Here is a 15046-nt window from a genome sequence, read left to right as displayed (position 1 = left end):
GTTGTAGATAGACACAATGCCTTTATTTTATTTATTTATTTTTATGTGGTGCTGAGGACCGAACCCAGGGCCTCACATGCGCTAGGCAAGCCACTCTGCCACTGAGCCACAACCCCAGCAACCTTCACATCTTAATTCTAATTTTCAACAAGTAGATGTTATTCTCCCTAACCCCTGCACCCAGCGAAGTCTAATATTTCTCCCAGAGCAAGCCCTCAAGCTGGCTCAGACTTTCTCTCTCCTGGGTTTTAATGCTGTTCATTATTTGAGCATATTGACAGATGGTCTCTGTGAGGCTTGGGCCCCTTCAAGAGCCCACAGAGCATCATGGTGCAGCTGCCTACATACCAATCAGAGCGTGAGGCGGGGAAACTCCACTAGGACTTAGCATCTCGCTTCCACCAGGACTCAAGGGGAAGTTCATAGCTGGCACCCAGGGATGTTGCAGGTGCACCCAGGATGACACCAGAGGCTCAGAGCCCACACAAGGCTCTCAGCTTTGGTGACTCTCTCAAATGACTCAGGACCTTTACATTCTTGTCCCTTGCCTATTTGGGTGGTGGATCACCTGGGTGCTGCTTCACAAGCAGGGTCCTGTTTGGTTATTTTAGAGAATTAGAAAAATCATTCCATAGGTCCAAGACTACATTAATCAGGGAAAATGAGTAAACCCCCCCTCCATCAGTAAGAGACAGCAGGTCAGCCCAGGCCCCTCCTTTACTCTGGGACTCTTATTACACCGAGGTTGAAATTGTGTGAGGCCAAGCCAGAATCCAACCTCTAGCCCAAGACGTGGACTCTTGAATCCTCAATTTTGCTTGGAAATACCCAAACATGGATTTTTGCCATCATTGAGACACTCTTGTTGGTGGGCTTCTCTTCTTCCCCACCTTCCCCTCAGGTTCCCAGAGTAGTAGAACCAAGAGCAAGCACCCCAGGAATAACCAGGCAAACCTGCACCCTGCCCCACCCAGTCTGGATCATCCTCTTTGAGAGCAGCAAGGGGAACAGCTGGGCCGTCCTAACCTGGTGGCCAAAGCGCACTTGGAGGGCTGAGCTCTCTGACTCTGTCCTGGAAGCCTCCCAGTGGTAGAGTCATTCTGTCAGGGCTACAGGCCTGGAGTAGAGCCTGCAGGGACATTCATGTTGCTCTCTCCTGATGCCAGCAGAGCTTTCGGGCCAAGGACACCTGGCCACCGCCCTGATCATTGCCATGTCCACCATCTTCATCATGGCCATCGCCATCGTCCTCATTATCATGTTCTACATCATGAAGACGAAGCCTTCAGCCCCAGGTGACCGCCCTGTGTCCCTCCCCGTCCCTCTGGGATACTCTGTCACCTTGCCAGTGGGGGAACCTGGCTGCTCACTCCCTCCCTCCTGTCTCTCCAACCAGCCTGCTGCACCAGCCCCCCAGGGAAGAGCATGGAAGCCCCAGTGAGCAAGGAGGAGGAGCAGAAGGAGGCCCCAGGTCTGTGTACACAGTTGGCGTGCCAGCGCACACGTGGTGTCCAGCACTACAGTGGACAGCGTCCACCCTCCTCCCAGCTTCCCGGCTGGCTGCCCCTGCTCTCGTGCCTCTCCGGACAGGAGGTGCGCCCAGACGGTCTCACCCTGGCAGCATCGTGGTCACGAGGCAGTTCTGCAAAGAGGAGGAGCAGGGGGAGCCAGGCTGAGAACCGGGGGCATTTGCTAATCCCCCTCCCCCCGACTCCTCTTTCCCTGCAGACGACGTGGTGATTTTCTCCGAGAAGGATGAATTTGAGAAGCTGACAGCGACTCCGGCAAAGACCACCAAGAGGTATGTGGAGCTGGGGCAGGCTCTGGCCACCTGGTGGCACAGCCCCAGGCCCAGCCCCTCCACACTGGGTCCCGAGTGGAACCACTTCTCTCGCCCCCATCAGCGTTGTCCTGTTTTGTCTCAGCTCTCCCCTTGGGTTCTTCCAAGATTTCTTGTTCCCAAAAGTAGAAAAAAAGAAGTAGTCAAAAAGACAGAGGCAAGTCCTGTGACTTGAGTTTCACCCCAATATGGGGGAAATTGGAGGACCCTACTTGGAAAAAAACACATACTATCTCATATATAAAAATATTAAATAAAAATCAAAACTGAAAACTATAAAATAGACAACAAGGCCCTGAGCTTTGGTCCCTGCCCACCACTCATGGGGCTTAGTGACTAGACCTCATGGGGGTCTAGGGGGAAGTGGCCTCTCCCTCTGGCTTGGTCCCAGGTGGAGACAGGAATGAGCCAGCCAATGCCAGTAAGGCCCCCGAGTCTAATGAGGAAGCAGGCCTGCAGGGCCTTCATCATTGTTTTTATTTTATTTGTATTATCCTGGCTCTGAGGTTGTGTTTGCATATGGGCTTCATGGCTATAACCCAGTTACTGGCAAATACAATCCTTTTTAAAGGAAAAAAAAAAAAAAAGGTTTCGGCCAAACCACAGGAAGTAAAAAAGGAAGCCTACAAAAAAAGAATATTGTTTTTCATATATTTGGATTGCCAGTACCAGCACTGGGTCCTGTGTGGCCTGGGCAAAGAACAGTAACGTGGCATGAGCCCAGGCCTGTCTCATATGACCACCCAATCTGCCCACCCTCCAGGGCACACAGCCAGCGAGGAAGCCTCACTAGCCAAGAGGGGGCTTCCCAGGCACGGGGCCCCACTCGCTTTGTTTCCAGTGTTTCTTGAAGACCTGCACGGATTCAGTGGCAGCCACATGATCTTGTCTGCTTAACATGAAGACGCAAGGTTGAGCTCGGTGCTTATTGAGATGAAAGACAGGAATCTAGAACAAATTCAGTGAAAACGTTTTGGGCATCCACTGTGTGTCAGAGGGCCTGAAGACCAATCTTTTTTTATTACTATTTCATACTGTGGTTGACCCTCGATGGCAGCCCATGGCCCCTGGGGGCTCCCGCTGCACCTGCGTGGACTCCCTGCCGCCCCCCAGACACCTGCAGGTCTCTCCACGTGGGACTTGCTCCCCTGGAAAAGATCAGGGAACCCAGGTGTGAGTTTCCCGTCTCAGGTCTCCTCACCTGGAGGCCGCAGATGCATCATAAATGCAGGAGGAGCACCTCCCGGCACCCGACTGTCCACACCTGGGCCACAGGGCACTGCGGGAGACTGCCAGGGCTGTGGCCCCCCCCCCACTATTAACAAGCGCCCCTCTGGTTCCCCAGTGAGAGCGACGCCTCCTCTGAGAAGGAACAGCTGCTGGGCCGGAGCGTGGAGAGTGACGAGGAGCCAGCCCCCGACAAGCAGGGCTCCCCGGAGCTGTGTCTGCTGTCGCTGGTGCACCTGGCCAGGGAGAAGTCTGCCACCTACAACAAGTCAGCTGGGGTGAGGCTCTGACCTATGGCACTCTGCCCACACCCACCACGAACCGTGCAGTGGCCTCTCGCCACCAGCCAAGACTTTCCTATCGCATACGTTCCTGTGAGACGGTGTCCAAGCGAGGGTACTGGACAGAGTGACAGGTTGACAAGACAGCCATGAATAGACAACTTTTTCCTTTCATTATATGGTTTCATAGATGAAAAGGGAAATAAGCTGTAGAAAATATTTAAAATCACTTAGCCAGAGTCCAGAGAGAGAAAAAAAAAAAAAAAACACCTTTGTAAACGGACAGGTATGTATCCGCCACGTACACATATACAAAACGTGCATGTCACAGTCAGTCCTTTTATCTGCAGATTCTGCATTCACAGATTCAACCAACCACATTATGAAATAGTAAAACAAACAAACAAACAAACAATAACTGGGTCTGTACTAAACACGTACAGATGGTTTTCCACATCGGGGTTTCTAGAACAATATAGTATAACAACTACTGACACAGCATTTGCCTCGTATTAGTTATTACATTATCTAAAAGTGACACAGTAGGTAGCAGGGTGTGCATAGGCTCTATGCAAATACTACACCATTTTATATAGGAGACCTGAGCATCCGCAGATTTCAGTATCCAGGAAGTATAGAATGATTTATTAGGTGATGATGATGATGATGATGATGATGATGATGATAGATCATAGATTTAAAAAAAAGATATTTCTTGTATCTTTCATATATAAGTAGTACAAATTGTCCACAGGGCTTTACCACCTAAAGCCAACCACCCTGAAGTGATGTTTGGGGGCACATGCTATGTTTAGTCGATGCTTCCAGGCAGCTCTGTTGCCTGGCAACGTCCCTGTTGGTGAAATGTCCTACTGGGATCCTGGTCTGGCCTGGTCCTGCTGGGACACCCTGTTCTGGGCTGCCCTGTGTTCAGCGACCTTTCTTAAAGGGCCACCATTTGCAGAGACCTAGAGGCCTATAGGGTTGCTACAAGAGTTGAATGGCTATGGCCACAGGACTTTTCAGCCAGGGCCTCTCAGCACCTTTCCTTGCAAAGAGCTATCTGCTCCAGGAAAGAGAGTCCCCCATAGCTCTGCTGGCTGCTGAATGCTGGCCAACCGGGGATCCCCACCACCATGCTTTCAAACACAGCGACGGCAGGTGTTTAGTTAACCTAAGAAGCGCCCCTGGTGTGCACCAAAGGTGTTTCTGTGGAAAACCTAAGGAAATCCTTCTTCCTGCTATGTTCGGACTGTTTTTTGCCTGAAGGATTGGTTCAGCTATCAGGGCAAAGCCCCTACTGCCAGTACTAAGATAGGAGACTTGGTTCTTCGCTACTATTGTGTCCCTTTCTGCATCATTACATTATCTTAACTTTCTTTCTTTCTTTTTTGTAGATCCAAAGCAGAAGGAAAAAAATATTGGATGTGTATGCCAATGTGTGCGGTGTCGTCGAAGGTAAGTGTGAAAAAGTTGCCCAGAGGACACTTGCCTGAAGTGATCCCCACTGACCTGCCCTGACATCAATTGTGGGAAGGGGTACTAAGGAAAGTCGCCTACCTGACTTGTCACTCTCCACTCAGAATAGCCACCTGCACTGACTTCGGGTGTAGAGGGTAAAGGAATTTGGCTTCAGCTAGTCTGAGGCATCTCCCTGGCATTTCCCGTGGCCTTTCCCCTCACAGGAGAGGAGACAGCCCCAGGTGTGTGCTCAGGGCACTGACAAGTGGGGTGAGGAACATGTAGCTACAATGCCAAGTCCATGGGCATCATCAGCTGGGAAATATCACCATCAGTTATTTATCCAGTGCAGTCAGTGGTGACAAACAGTGGGACACACTCTGAGAAATGCACAGACGATTTTGTTCTTGCATGAACACCAGTGGGTCTCCACACCAACCAGATGACTACGGTATCACTATAATGTCATACGATCTTACGGGAGCACCATGGTATTTGCAGTCTGTCCTTGATGGAAACATCATCATGCAGCACAGGGCTGTACCTAGCAGTCCTTTCCCTTCCCTCCTGAGGTTCACAAAGTATAATGGCCTTCCAGGGCCTCCCACCTCTGTTCCCAAGCTGCCTCCTAAGAAGCAAATTCAGACTGCTTTGTGGTAACCCGAGGCATACCTGGTGTGGGCGGGTAAGAAGCAACAAAAACACTGCAGTCTGAAATTGTAATCCAATGGCTGCAGAATCCAGTCCCTTTGTTACCTTCTGTTCACCCCAAAGTTAAACCCCTCACAGCTGAGGGCAGGGGTTTTCCCTGCTTCCTCGCTGGCACACCCACACCCACACACCACCTCACACACCTCAGTCCAGCAGAACGAGCAAAGCCAGGTGCAGGGTGGATGGCTCCTGGGTGCAGCCCACTGAACCTCGACAGGCTGTAGGAGCTCCCTTGGCCAGACATAGCTGCGGAGCGTGAGTTCCAGGGCCAAGAAGTCTTCTTGGCTGCCTTCCAAAATGTGGTGTCTCTCCATAAAGACATGCCCAGCGAGCCTGCCCGATCAAGCCTGGTGTGGCCAGGGGCTGCCGGCTGCCCACGAGAAGATGCTCTGGGACTTGTGTTCCAGCGCCCTGAAAGCTCTTCGCTAGTCCAAAGAATATCTTGGCTTCAAGAGTCCATACCCCTGGGACACTGGTTTTCAAGCTGATTTTAGAAAACTTGAACATAAGTGGAGCCCTGGCAGGGTGAAAACTTGAAGCCCTGTGCCCTTGGCCACCCAGCTGGTAGCTCAGGCACAAGTGCCTCATAGTCCCACAGAGGTGCTGACACACAGCCAAGGCCGAGACCCTCGGAGCAGCAGGGCCCAGCCCTGCGGAATGCTGGGATCACCTGTACCTCTTAACACCATCTCTGCCTACCCAGCCCATCCCCTCTGCCCCAGGAGCCTGATGTAACTAATCTGGAGAGAGACCTGGGCATCATGGTTTTTGGGGGGTTCTGTTTTTCAATTAAATTTTTTATTGCGAGATAACTCCTGCCGTGCAGTGGTAAGAGACAGTGAGGTCCTGTGTCCTCTTTACACAGGTTCTCCTAATGTTGACATAAAATGTCACATAAAAGTCACAACCAGGATATAGAGAATGATCACAGTGAAGATAAGAGACCCTTTCAATCACTACAGGGACCCCTTCTGTTCCATTTCCCACTCACCCCGTCACTGCCTTAGCCCCTGGCAACCACTAACCTGTTTCCCATTGCTATAGTTTTGTCATTTTAAGAATGTTTTTAAAATGGAGTCATGTGATTGGCTGTTCATGTGGATCATAACTTGATGGAGATTCATTCAGGTTGTTGAATGTGTCAACAGTTCCTTTCTATGGCTGAGTAGTGTTCCATGATACAGATAGACCACAGTTGGTTTAACCCTTTGCTTGTTAAAAGACACCTGGGTTTATTCCAGGTAGGGGCTGTTATGAATAAAGGTGCTAAAACATTTGAGCACAGGCTTTGCAAGAACACAAGGCATCATCGTTTCTCTGGGATAAATGCACAGGAGTGCAATTGTAAGGTCATTCACTAGTTTCATGTTTAGTGCTTTTAAAAACTGCCAAACTCTTTTCCAAAGTGGCTGAATGGTTTCCCATTCTCACTAGCAGTTTCTCCATATCCTCAAGAGTTTATTTTAACCATTCTGATAGTATGTTGTGGTATCTCCTTGGGTTTTGTTTCCCTGATGTTTGAACATCTTTTCTTATGCTTATTTACCATCCATCTGTTAAAAGACACCTTTTAGTAGGAAGTTTCTTCATGACCTTTGCCCAATTGGGTGATTATTTCTGCTGCTTAGTTTTGAGGGTTCTTTATATATTCTGGATACCAGGCTTCTGTTGTTTGCAAATATTTTCTCCTTTTGTAGCTAGTTTAGCTTGTCTTTTCACTTTCTTAACAGGGTTCTTCAGGGGGCAAGTTTTAAATTTCTAGGAGTCAAATTTATCAAATTCATTATCAGGTTTTCCTTTTATGGATTGGACTTGTGTTGTCAAGGTGAAGATCTTTTTGCCTAGCTCTAGATTCCCAAGATCTTCCCGTGTATATTTATTTTAAAAGCATCATAGTTTTTATGTTGTGCCTTTAAGTTCATGATCAGTTGATCAGTTTAATTTTAATAAGATGTGGAGGGGCTGAGGATGTGGCTCAAGCGTAGCGCGCGTGCCTGGCATGCGTGCGGCCCGGGTTCGATCCTCAGCACCACATGCAAACAAAGATATTGTGTCCACCGAAAACTAAAATAAATATTAAAACTCTTTAAAAAAAAGATGTGGAACTTTAGTGGACTTGTTTGCTTTGGTTTGTTTTGTTTTTTAGTTGGTTGATCTGCCTATTGATGCCAGTTGCTCCAGGACCATTTGCTATAAGGCTATCTTTCCTGTATTGAATTGCTTTTGTACCTTTGTCAAAAAATCAGTTTAGCATATTTGTGTAGGTCTGTTTTCTAGATTCTCTTGTTGCATTGTTCTGTGAATCTGCCCTGCTGACAACACGACACAGCCCTGATCCCTGTATATGTTTCATAAAGACATCTGTCTTGAAATCAGATCGATCCCATTTTATTCTTTTTGTTTTCCTCAAGATTCCTTTATTAATTCTAGTTCCTTATTCTTTTCACACAAGTTTTAGGATCATCTTCCCTCTCCATACAAAACATCCAGCTTGGGAGGCTGGGATTGTAGCTCAGTGGTAGAGCATTCACCTAGCACATGTGAGGCGCTGGGTTCGATCCTCAGCATCTCATAAGAATAAGTAAATAAATAAAGATATTGTGTCCATCTACAACTAAAAAGATATTTTTTAAAAAAATGTCTAGCTTGGGGGCTGTGGTTGTGGCTCAGTGGTAGAGCACTTGCCTAGCATGTGTGAGGCCCTGAGTTTGATCCTCAGCACCACATAAAAATAAGTAAATAAAAATAAAGGTATTTTGCTCATTTACAACTTTCAAAAAAAAAACTTTTTAAAAATTTCTAGTTTGGATTTTGCTTGTTTGTTTGTAACTGGGGATTGAACGCAGGGGTGCTTAACCACTGAGCTACATCTCCAGCACCCACCTTCCCCTCACCCCTCCACTCACCTTTTACTTTTTTTGAGACAGGGTCTCACTAATTTGCTGAGGCTGGCTTTGAACTTGCAATCTTCCTACATCAGCCTCCCAGGTTGCTGGGATTACTGGCTGGACTTTTGATAGCAATTGAATCAAGCCTGTACATATAGCAAACCTGCTGGAAATATTCAATACTTTATTTTGTTGTCTTTTGATCCATAAAAATGTATATCTGTTAATTCATTTAGATCATCTTTGATTTCTTTCATCAGCATTGCAAGGTTGTCAGAACATTCTAAACATGTTTTTAGATGTATATTTAATGCATTTTTTATACATTGCTAGTATATAGAAATAAAATGGATCTTTATATATTTCTCTTGTATCCTGTGACATTGCTGAATTCACTTATAAGATATGGAATTTTTCTTTTAGATTTCTTGGGATTTTTTTTTAGATTCCTTTGCTTCCCTTTTCTTGCCTTATTGCTCTGGCTATAACTTCTAACACCATGTCAAATAAGAGTGGTGAGAGCAGAAATCTTGCCTTGATCCTGATCTCAAAGGAAAAAGCATACCATTTTTCAACCATTCAGTATAATGTAGCTCTAGACTTTTTCTACATGGTTTACGTTAATTTTGTGAATGGATTACACTATTTTTTAATATTAAACCGGCCTTGTATCCCTAGAATAAATGTGACTTATCATGGCATATAATGCACTGTTGCATTGTTGAATTCTATTTGATAATATCTTGTTAAGGATTTTGTATTTTTATTCATGCAATTCATTGCACTGTCTTGGTCTAGTTTAGATATCAAGTTGGGAAATATTTCTTTTCTGTTTTGGGGAAGAGATTGTGCAGAATCGGTGTTAATTCTCATTTAAGCATCTGGTAGAATTTTTTTTTCAAAGTGATCTTGAGTGGTGTTGAGCCTCTGGGTAGCTGTGCGTTGTGAAGTCTGACTGTAGCTGTTGCTCTCCTAGGTCTCAGCCCCACAGAGCTGCCGTTTGATTGCCTCGAGAAGACAAGCCGAATGCTCAGCTCCACATACAACTCTGAGAAGGCGGTTGTGAAAACCTGGCGCCACCTTGCTGAGAGCTTTGGGCTGAAGAGGGACGAGATTGGGGGCATGACAGATGGCATGCAGCTCTTCGACCGCATCAGCACGGCGGGCTACAGCATCCCAGAGCTGCTCACAAAACTGGTGCAGATTGAGCGGCTGGATGCTGTGGAGTCCTTGTGTGCAGACATACTGGAGTGGGCCGGGGCGGTGCCACCCACCTCCCCAGCCCCCACTGCACCCTGAGGAGCATGCTTCGGACTGTCCTCCCTGGGATGAGCGAGGCAACCAACAAGGTCTCTGCAGCTGTGAGTGGCGCCATCAGCCTGCCACAATCCAGGCTTTTCCTGGTGTGTCACCGCATGCCTTCAGCTGCTCCGAGGAGCAAGGGGAAACGAGGCCTGTCTTCCAATCCAACAGAAGAGAAAGGATTAAAGCTGGGAGGCTCCCAGCTCCCCACTTGACCTCACCAGACAGAATGAATATTTATTCGTTGATGGGGCCAGCCAGCCAGCCTACCATCAATTCACTCAACAGACACTGTTGGGTACTCAAACCACGTGGGGACAACACAAGTGAGGAATCTGACCCTGCTTTAAGGAGCTTACACTCAGTGGGAGATGGAAGACACGTCTACACACCACTTCACCAGAAGAGATCAAATGAGCTAAAAGAGGGATACTGAGAAAATGTAATAAAGATGCTAAGAAGTGAGGTTTCCCACAGGGGTGATGAAGGAGGGCATCCATGAAGAAAACAGCTCAAAAATTGTGGCCAAATGGTTACAAAGCGCAGGTTCCCTCATAGTCTGCTGGTGTCCGTGTGGTTTCATTGGGATAACCTGAGCTGTCCTCAGGGTCACCCACGTTCCTACCGGCTGTCCAGTGGAAGCACTCACTCTGTCCTGCTGTTGCATGCAAGTCATGTGTCTGTCCAGTCAGCAGACATGTGGTTCTTGACTGCAGAGATCGAGGAAGTGAGCAGTCTAGATCATGTATGAATGGCCTTCCACTCTCACCCTTAGGCCAGCATGATCCTCGGGGGGCAGCAACACTCAAGGACGCAAGCAGCTTCAGTCATGATGTGGTCAGGCAATATTTTTGCTTTAAACAGATATGAGTGGTCACCTCTGCTCAAGTACATGAAGACATCCTGAGAGTTCAGCCGTACATAGTTCTAGATGGCAAGAGCGTCCAAGACGTGTAGGTGAGGTCGTGTTGTGAGGGTTTCCAGACTCAGCTCTCTGAGCCAGTCAGGGACAGTGGAGCCTGGGGTGCAATGCAGAGTCCGAGACTGGGTCCTGGGCCATTTTCTTCTCCATCCTCAGCTTCAGTTTGACTTTCACAAACGAGAGGTTGGGCCTTTAATTCTGTCGTCAAGAAAAGTGGGCAAAAAGAAAGTAAAGCCAGGAGTGGTGGTACCCGCCTGTCTTCCCACTGACTTGGGAGGCTGAGGCAAGAGGATCTCAAATTCGAGATTAGTCTTAGCACCCTAGCAAGACTCTGTCTCAAAAGGGGGGGTGGTGGCTCAGTGGTACCGTGCTCTGGGTCCAATCCCCAGTCAAAATAAATGAAGAAAGAAAGAGAAGAAAAGGAAGGAACACTGAAAGAAATGCCTGGCCCTGGAGGCACTCCAGGGAGCAGATAAAGTGTGGGTCATCAAGCAGAAGGGGAGTAAAAACAGAAAAGCTCACAATTGGCATCTTCACAGTAACTGCACTTGTTTGACACAACATTTATAGAGATAAAGTTAATAAACTGGCATTGTTCTTGGCAGATTCTCTAATTCCACCTGCAGTTGGCAAGAGCTGGGGGGGGCGGGCAGAGTAGTGATCACACCAGGGGGTTAATGTTGAACTTGCTGCCGAACCCCCTCCTGATAGGTCTGACTGTGGTGATTACTAAATGAAAATAAAGTCCCTGACTTATAAAGCGATGCTTTTAAAATTATAAGTCGCATGACTGAACAAACGCTTTGGGGGGAAATCAGTCGTATGTTTAAAGCCAACAAGCAATTTCCCACCGCTGAATGTAGAACATACTGTGAGAGGATCATAATTAGGTCCTGAATATTTAATATCATCATTTACTGTGTCTGTTTGCTGCTGTTTTTTTCTGAGTCTATTTGGTGTATCCTGCAAGCTAAATACTCCGCAGCAAAGCTTAATTATCCTTTTAATTCCTCTTCGAAATCCTGCGGTGCCCCTTTCCCCCTGCTTTGCAATAATGATGATGAGAGTCTACCCTTAATTAGACTGAAAATGTCACATGTGATGAGAGAGTAGGCCCAAGATAACAGCTCACACCCTCCTTTAAACAGTGTTCTTAGGGAAGGCTGTTCTGGGGTGGTTGGAGGCTGGCCTCGTTTCACTCTGTTGGATTGGAGGCCAGAGGTCAGCGAACATGGAGCATGCTCCATTGGCTCGCAACCTGCCATTCTTCAGGAGCTGGTCCTTATATGGTTGCACATTCCCTTGTCATTTACTTATTTGGAAACAAATCCAAGAAAGGTTTATTCCATAGAGATTTTTGCCTACACTAGGAAATTCATAATCAGTGAGGCCAAAATGATTCTTATTGACAAAGCTGGGACTCTCCATCCTGCCATTTTGTCTGGAAACAGTCCAATTTTGCAATACGTAAAAGCATTTAGTGAGCACCCCAGGTTAGATCTGTGGCCCTTAGCCAGTGAAGTCTTAATTGTGGACACTTAATCTATTTCTGTATATATAACTTATTATATTTTATAATCGCAATAAACCTGCTAATAAAAGGAGTCCCGCAGACTGGTATCTTTGTGTGCTTGATGGGGAATGTGAGTGGAGAAGGGTCTGACTGCTGTCTTCTGTGTATGATTAGACTATAGGATTGCATCCAGCCATAAATGAAATGCCTAAAATGTCATGGCCGGGCCATTCATCAGCAGCAGCAAGTCTTACAAGGAGATGGTGTAAAAACCACCTGGAGCATTGCCTTCCAAATTGTTACCATTAGCTCATAAAGCAATGTGTCACATAACTACTGCTGTGTAACCAAAACTGACCCCAGATTCAGTGGCTTAAAGCACAGTCATTTCTCATTCTGGCTCCGGGTTCAATAGGGGTCATTAGGCGGTTATCTGATTTGGGCTGGGCTCAGTTAAATATAGCAGGCTGGGGCCGCTGCCTTCTGGGAAACTGTAACTGGGCAGCTCTGTTCCACCGTCCATCCTCCTCCTCCAATTAGTCAGTGAGCCTGAGCATGTCCTCATTATGGCAGTGACAGAAAGTCTCAAGAGCAGAAACAGGCAGTCTCTGGGTTCAAACTGCTCTCTTGTCACTTCTGGCTTGTCCCATTGGCCAAAGTCACACAGCCAAATCCAGAGTCCAGAGTCAAGAGGGAGACTCCACCCCATTTGCACGAGGAATTAATCAAGCAGAAAAGGACATGCATATGAGAAAGTGTTATCCCTATAGGATATGGAAAATGGCAAACCCCAAAATAGTGGGACTTGGGGAAAGGAAATGAGAGAGAAGGCAATACATTGATTCCTTTCCAATATATTTTTTTCCAATGATAAGACAGGCTCCAGGGAGGAGATATCCATCAGGTCTGGAATGACTGTCTCTGGGAAGAGACCAAAGCATTGATCCTTCCCAAAACAAACCCTTTTCCAGATACTGACCACTGACCCAAGACCCTCCATCTAACCCAATAAAGATAAATTCCAGATACTGATCACTGACCCCAGACCCCCCCATCTCACCCAGTAAAACAGACCCCAAATTCCCCAGTGCCCAAACCTCTCAGTATAACCTATATAAGCCCAGATCCCCGCTTTGGCCAGTGGCTCATTTTCCATCGGAAAAGTGGGTCCATCAGAAGCGTCATTCTGTTCCTGAAAAAAGACTTTTGCTGATCCCTGAAGCGTGAGCCCAGCTTGGTCCTTTTATGCTAACCATCCCTGTAACAAACACTTGATAACTTATAAAGAGAATAATTCCAAATAACTCAAAAAAAGAAGTGGCTTATTTTGACTTACAGTTTTCAAGTTCATGGTTCCTTGGCCCCATTCCTTTGGTCCTATGTCAAGGCAGCACATCACAGCAGAAGTGCGTGTCGAAACTATTCATTTCATGGTTGGGAAGCAAAAGAAAGGAAGAAGAATTGGGGTCCTACTGTACCCTTCAAAGGTCATGCCCCCAATGACCTAAAGACCTCCCTACCTCCGAAAGGGTCCACCGCCTTCCAACAGCATCACCCCAGGAAGCAAACCTGTAGCCATGGACCTTGGGGGGGACACTCAGGATCCAAACTGTAGCAGACAGGTAAAGAATTGGGACGCATGATGCAAATCTAACAGGTGTGTTGGTCTCCTGAGGCTGCTGTATCACTTACAATCTAGTGCTTAAAACAACATAGTCTATTACCTTATAGTTTGGAGGTCGGTCAGAAGTCCTAAAATCAATATGTTTGCAGGGTTCTGTTCCTTCTAGAACTTTTAAAAGGGAATCCATTTCTTAGCGTTTTCCAGCTTATCGAGAGCCTGTACTCTGCAGTTCATGGCTCCTTTGTCTTCCGGGCCCACAGTGGCCTCCCTTCAAACTCTCTGCTCCTCTCTGACCCTCCTGTCTCCCTCTTCACCTCATGAGGACCCTTGTGAATCCATTGTGCGCACAGACAATTGGGGATCAGCTCCCCCTACCAGGATCCTTCATCTGTGAGGCCCCTTCTCCAGGTGGGGTGACATATTCATAGCTCCTAGGGAGGACATCTTCGAAGGCCTCTCTGCTTTCCACAAGTGTGAAGTGGAAGAAGCTAACAACTGTAGGGGCAGCACTCTGTCAAAATGCACTTCCCAGCGGGGTCCATTTGAGTGTGTTGACAGAATGAAATGCCAGCAGCAGCTTTCGCTTGGCCGGGGATTCTGCACCAGCGGGTGGAAAGCTTGTGTGCCACACCCAGGCCCAGTGGCTCAGTTGGGCTGACTGCCCAAATGCAGGTCTTGTTACCGGAACTGGGCCAAAGGCTGAGCTGCAGGGCTCTCAAATGTGCAGGTCTGGCCACCTGCCCCAAAGGCCTATCCAAGAGATGGCTGTGGGGAAGGCAGGAAGGGAGTTTATTCTCAGTGTGACTGCACTGGGAAGAACAGAGAGAAATCTGTCTCTAAGGTGCTAATGGTAGTCCCGGGGTTACACAGGAAAGGAACACAGGTAAGGGTGGCGGACCTGGGTAGCTGTTGCTCTAGGCCAGGCTGTGGTCTGGTTGATCATTACCTCAGGATTGGCCAAGCAGAGTCTTGTCAGCAACTTGCTGCCGCTTGGGGGGCAGTTTCGGCTCTTTGTCACAAGATGTTTAACCAACAGACTTATTGTTCCTGGAATCCAAGGTGACTGCAGGGAAGAGTGACTCAGAGAGAGAGAGAGAGAGAGAGAGAGAGAGAGAGAGAACGAACACAGAAGGCAAAATGGAGTTAGTTAGGTCAACAAAAGGTCCCTCAGTCTATGGCACTCGAATCTTTCCTTCACCTCAAACCGTATGGCCTAGAAGGGACATGGAGAGCCATATGATCCCTGTGTGGAATTAGAGGACAGGTCTTTCATCAGG

The 15046-nt window shown here is 47.4% G+C and overlaps 1 protein-coding gene and 1 long non-coding RNA gene across 3 annotated transcripts in view; one reads left to right on the top strand and one right to left on the bottom strand.

Annotated features, from left to right (window-relative positions):
• The window catches only part of Edar (ectodysplasin A receptor), a 91455-nt gene extending 79209 nt beyond the window's left edge, over positions 1-12246 (top strand). Inside the window, exons 7-12 of one of the 2 annotated variants that reach the window (XM_046420249.2) lie at positions 1170-1295; positions 1397-1471; positions 1729-1801; positions 3186-3345; positions 4746-4806; positions 9385-12246. In XM_046420249.2, the coding sequence (XP_046276205.1) occupies positions 1170-1295; positions 1397-1471; positions 1729-1801; positions 3186-3345; positions 4746-4806; positions 9385-9707 (818 nt within the window). In that variant the 3' untranslated portion in view covers positions 9708-12246. Of the gene's footprint in view, positions 1-1166; positions 1296-1396; positions 1472-1728; positions 1802-3185; positions 3346-4745; positions 4807-9384 lie in introns of both variants that reach the window. The other variant, XM_046420248.2, reaches the window with a different exon arrangement.
• On the bottom strand, positions 10139-14568 carry LOC124076372 (uncharacterized). Its single transcript, XR_006846332.2, has 3 exons — positions 13666-14568; positions 13482-13564; positions 10139-10830 (listed from the first exon to the last, which is right to left on the bottom strand). It is a non-coding gene; the product is annotated as an uncharacterized LOC124076372 (long non-coding RNA).
• Between the last annotated feature and the right edge of the window lie 478 nt (positions 14569-15046).

Source organism: Marmota monax, unplaced genomic scaffold, assembly GCF_021218885.2.
Source record: "Marmota monax isolate L192 unplaced genomic scaffold, Marmota_monax_Labrador192_F-V1.1 WCK01_AAM20220418_F8-fsc00204, whole genome shotgun sequence".
NCBI classification, from domain to species: Eukaryota; Metazoa; Chordata; class Mammalia; order Rodentia; family Sciuridae; genus Marmota; species Marmota monax.
This window is presented reverse-complemented; position numbering and strand designations above follow the sequence as displayed.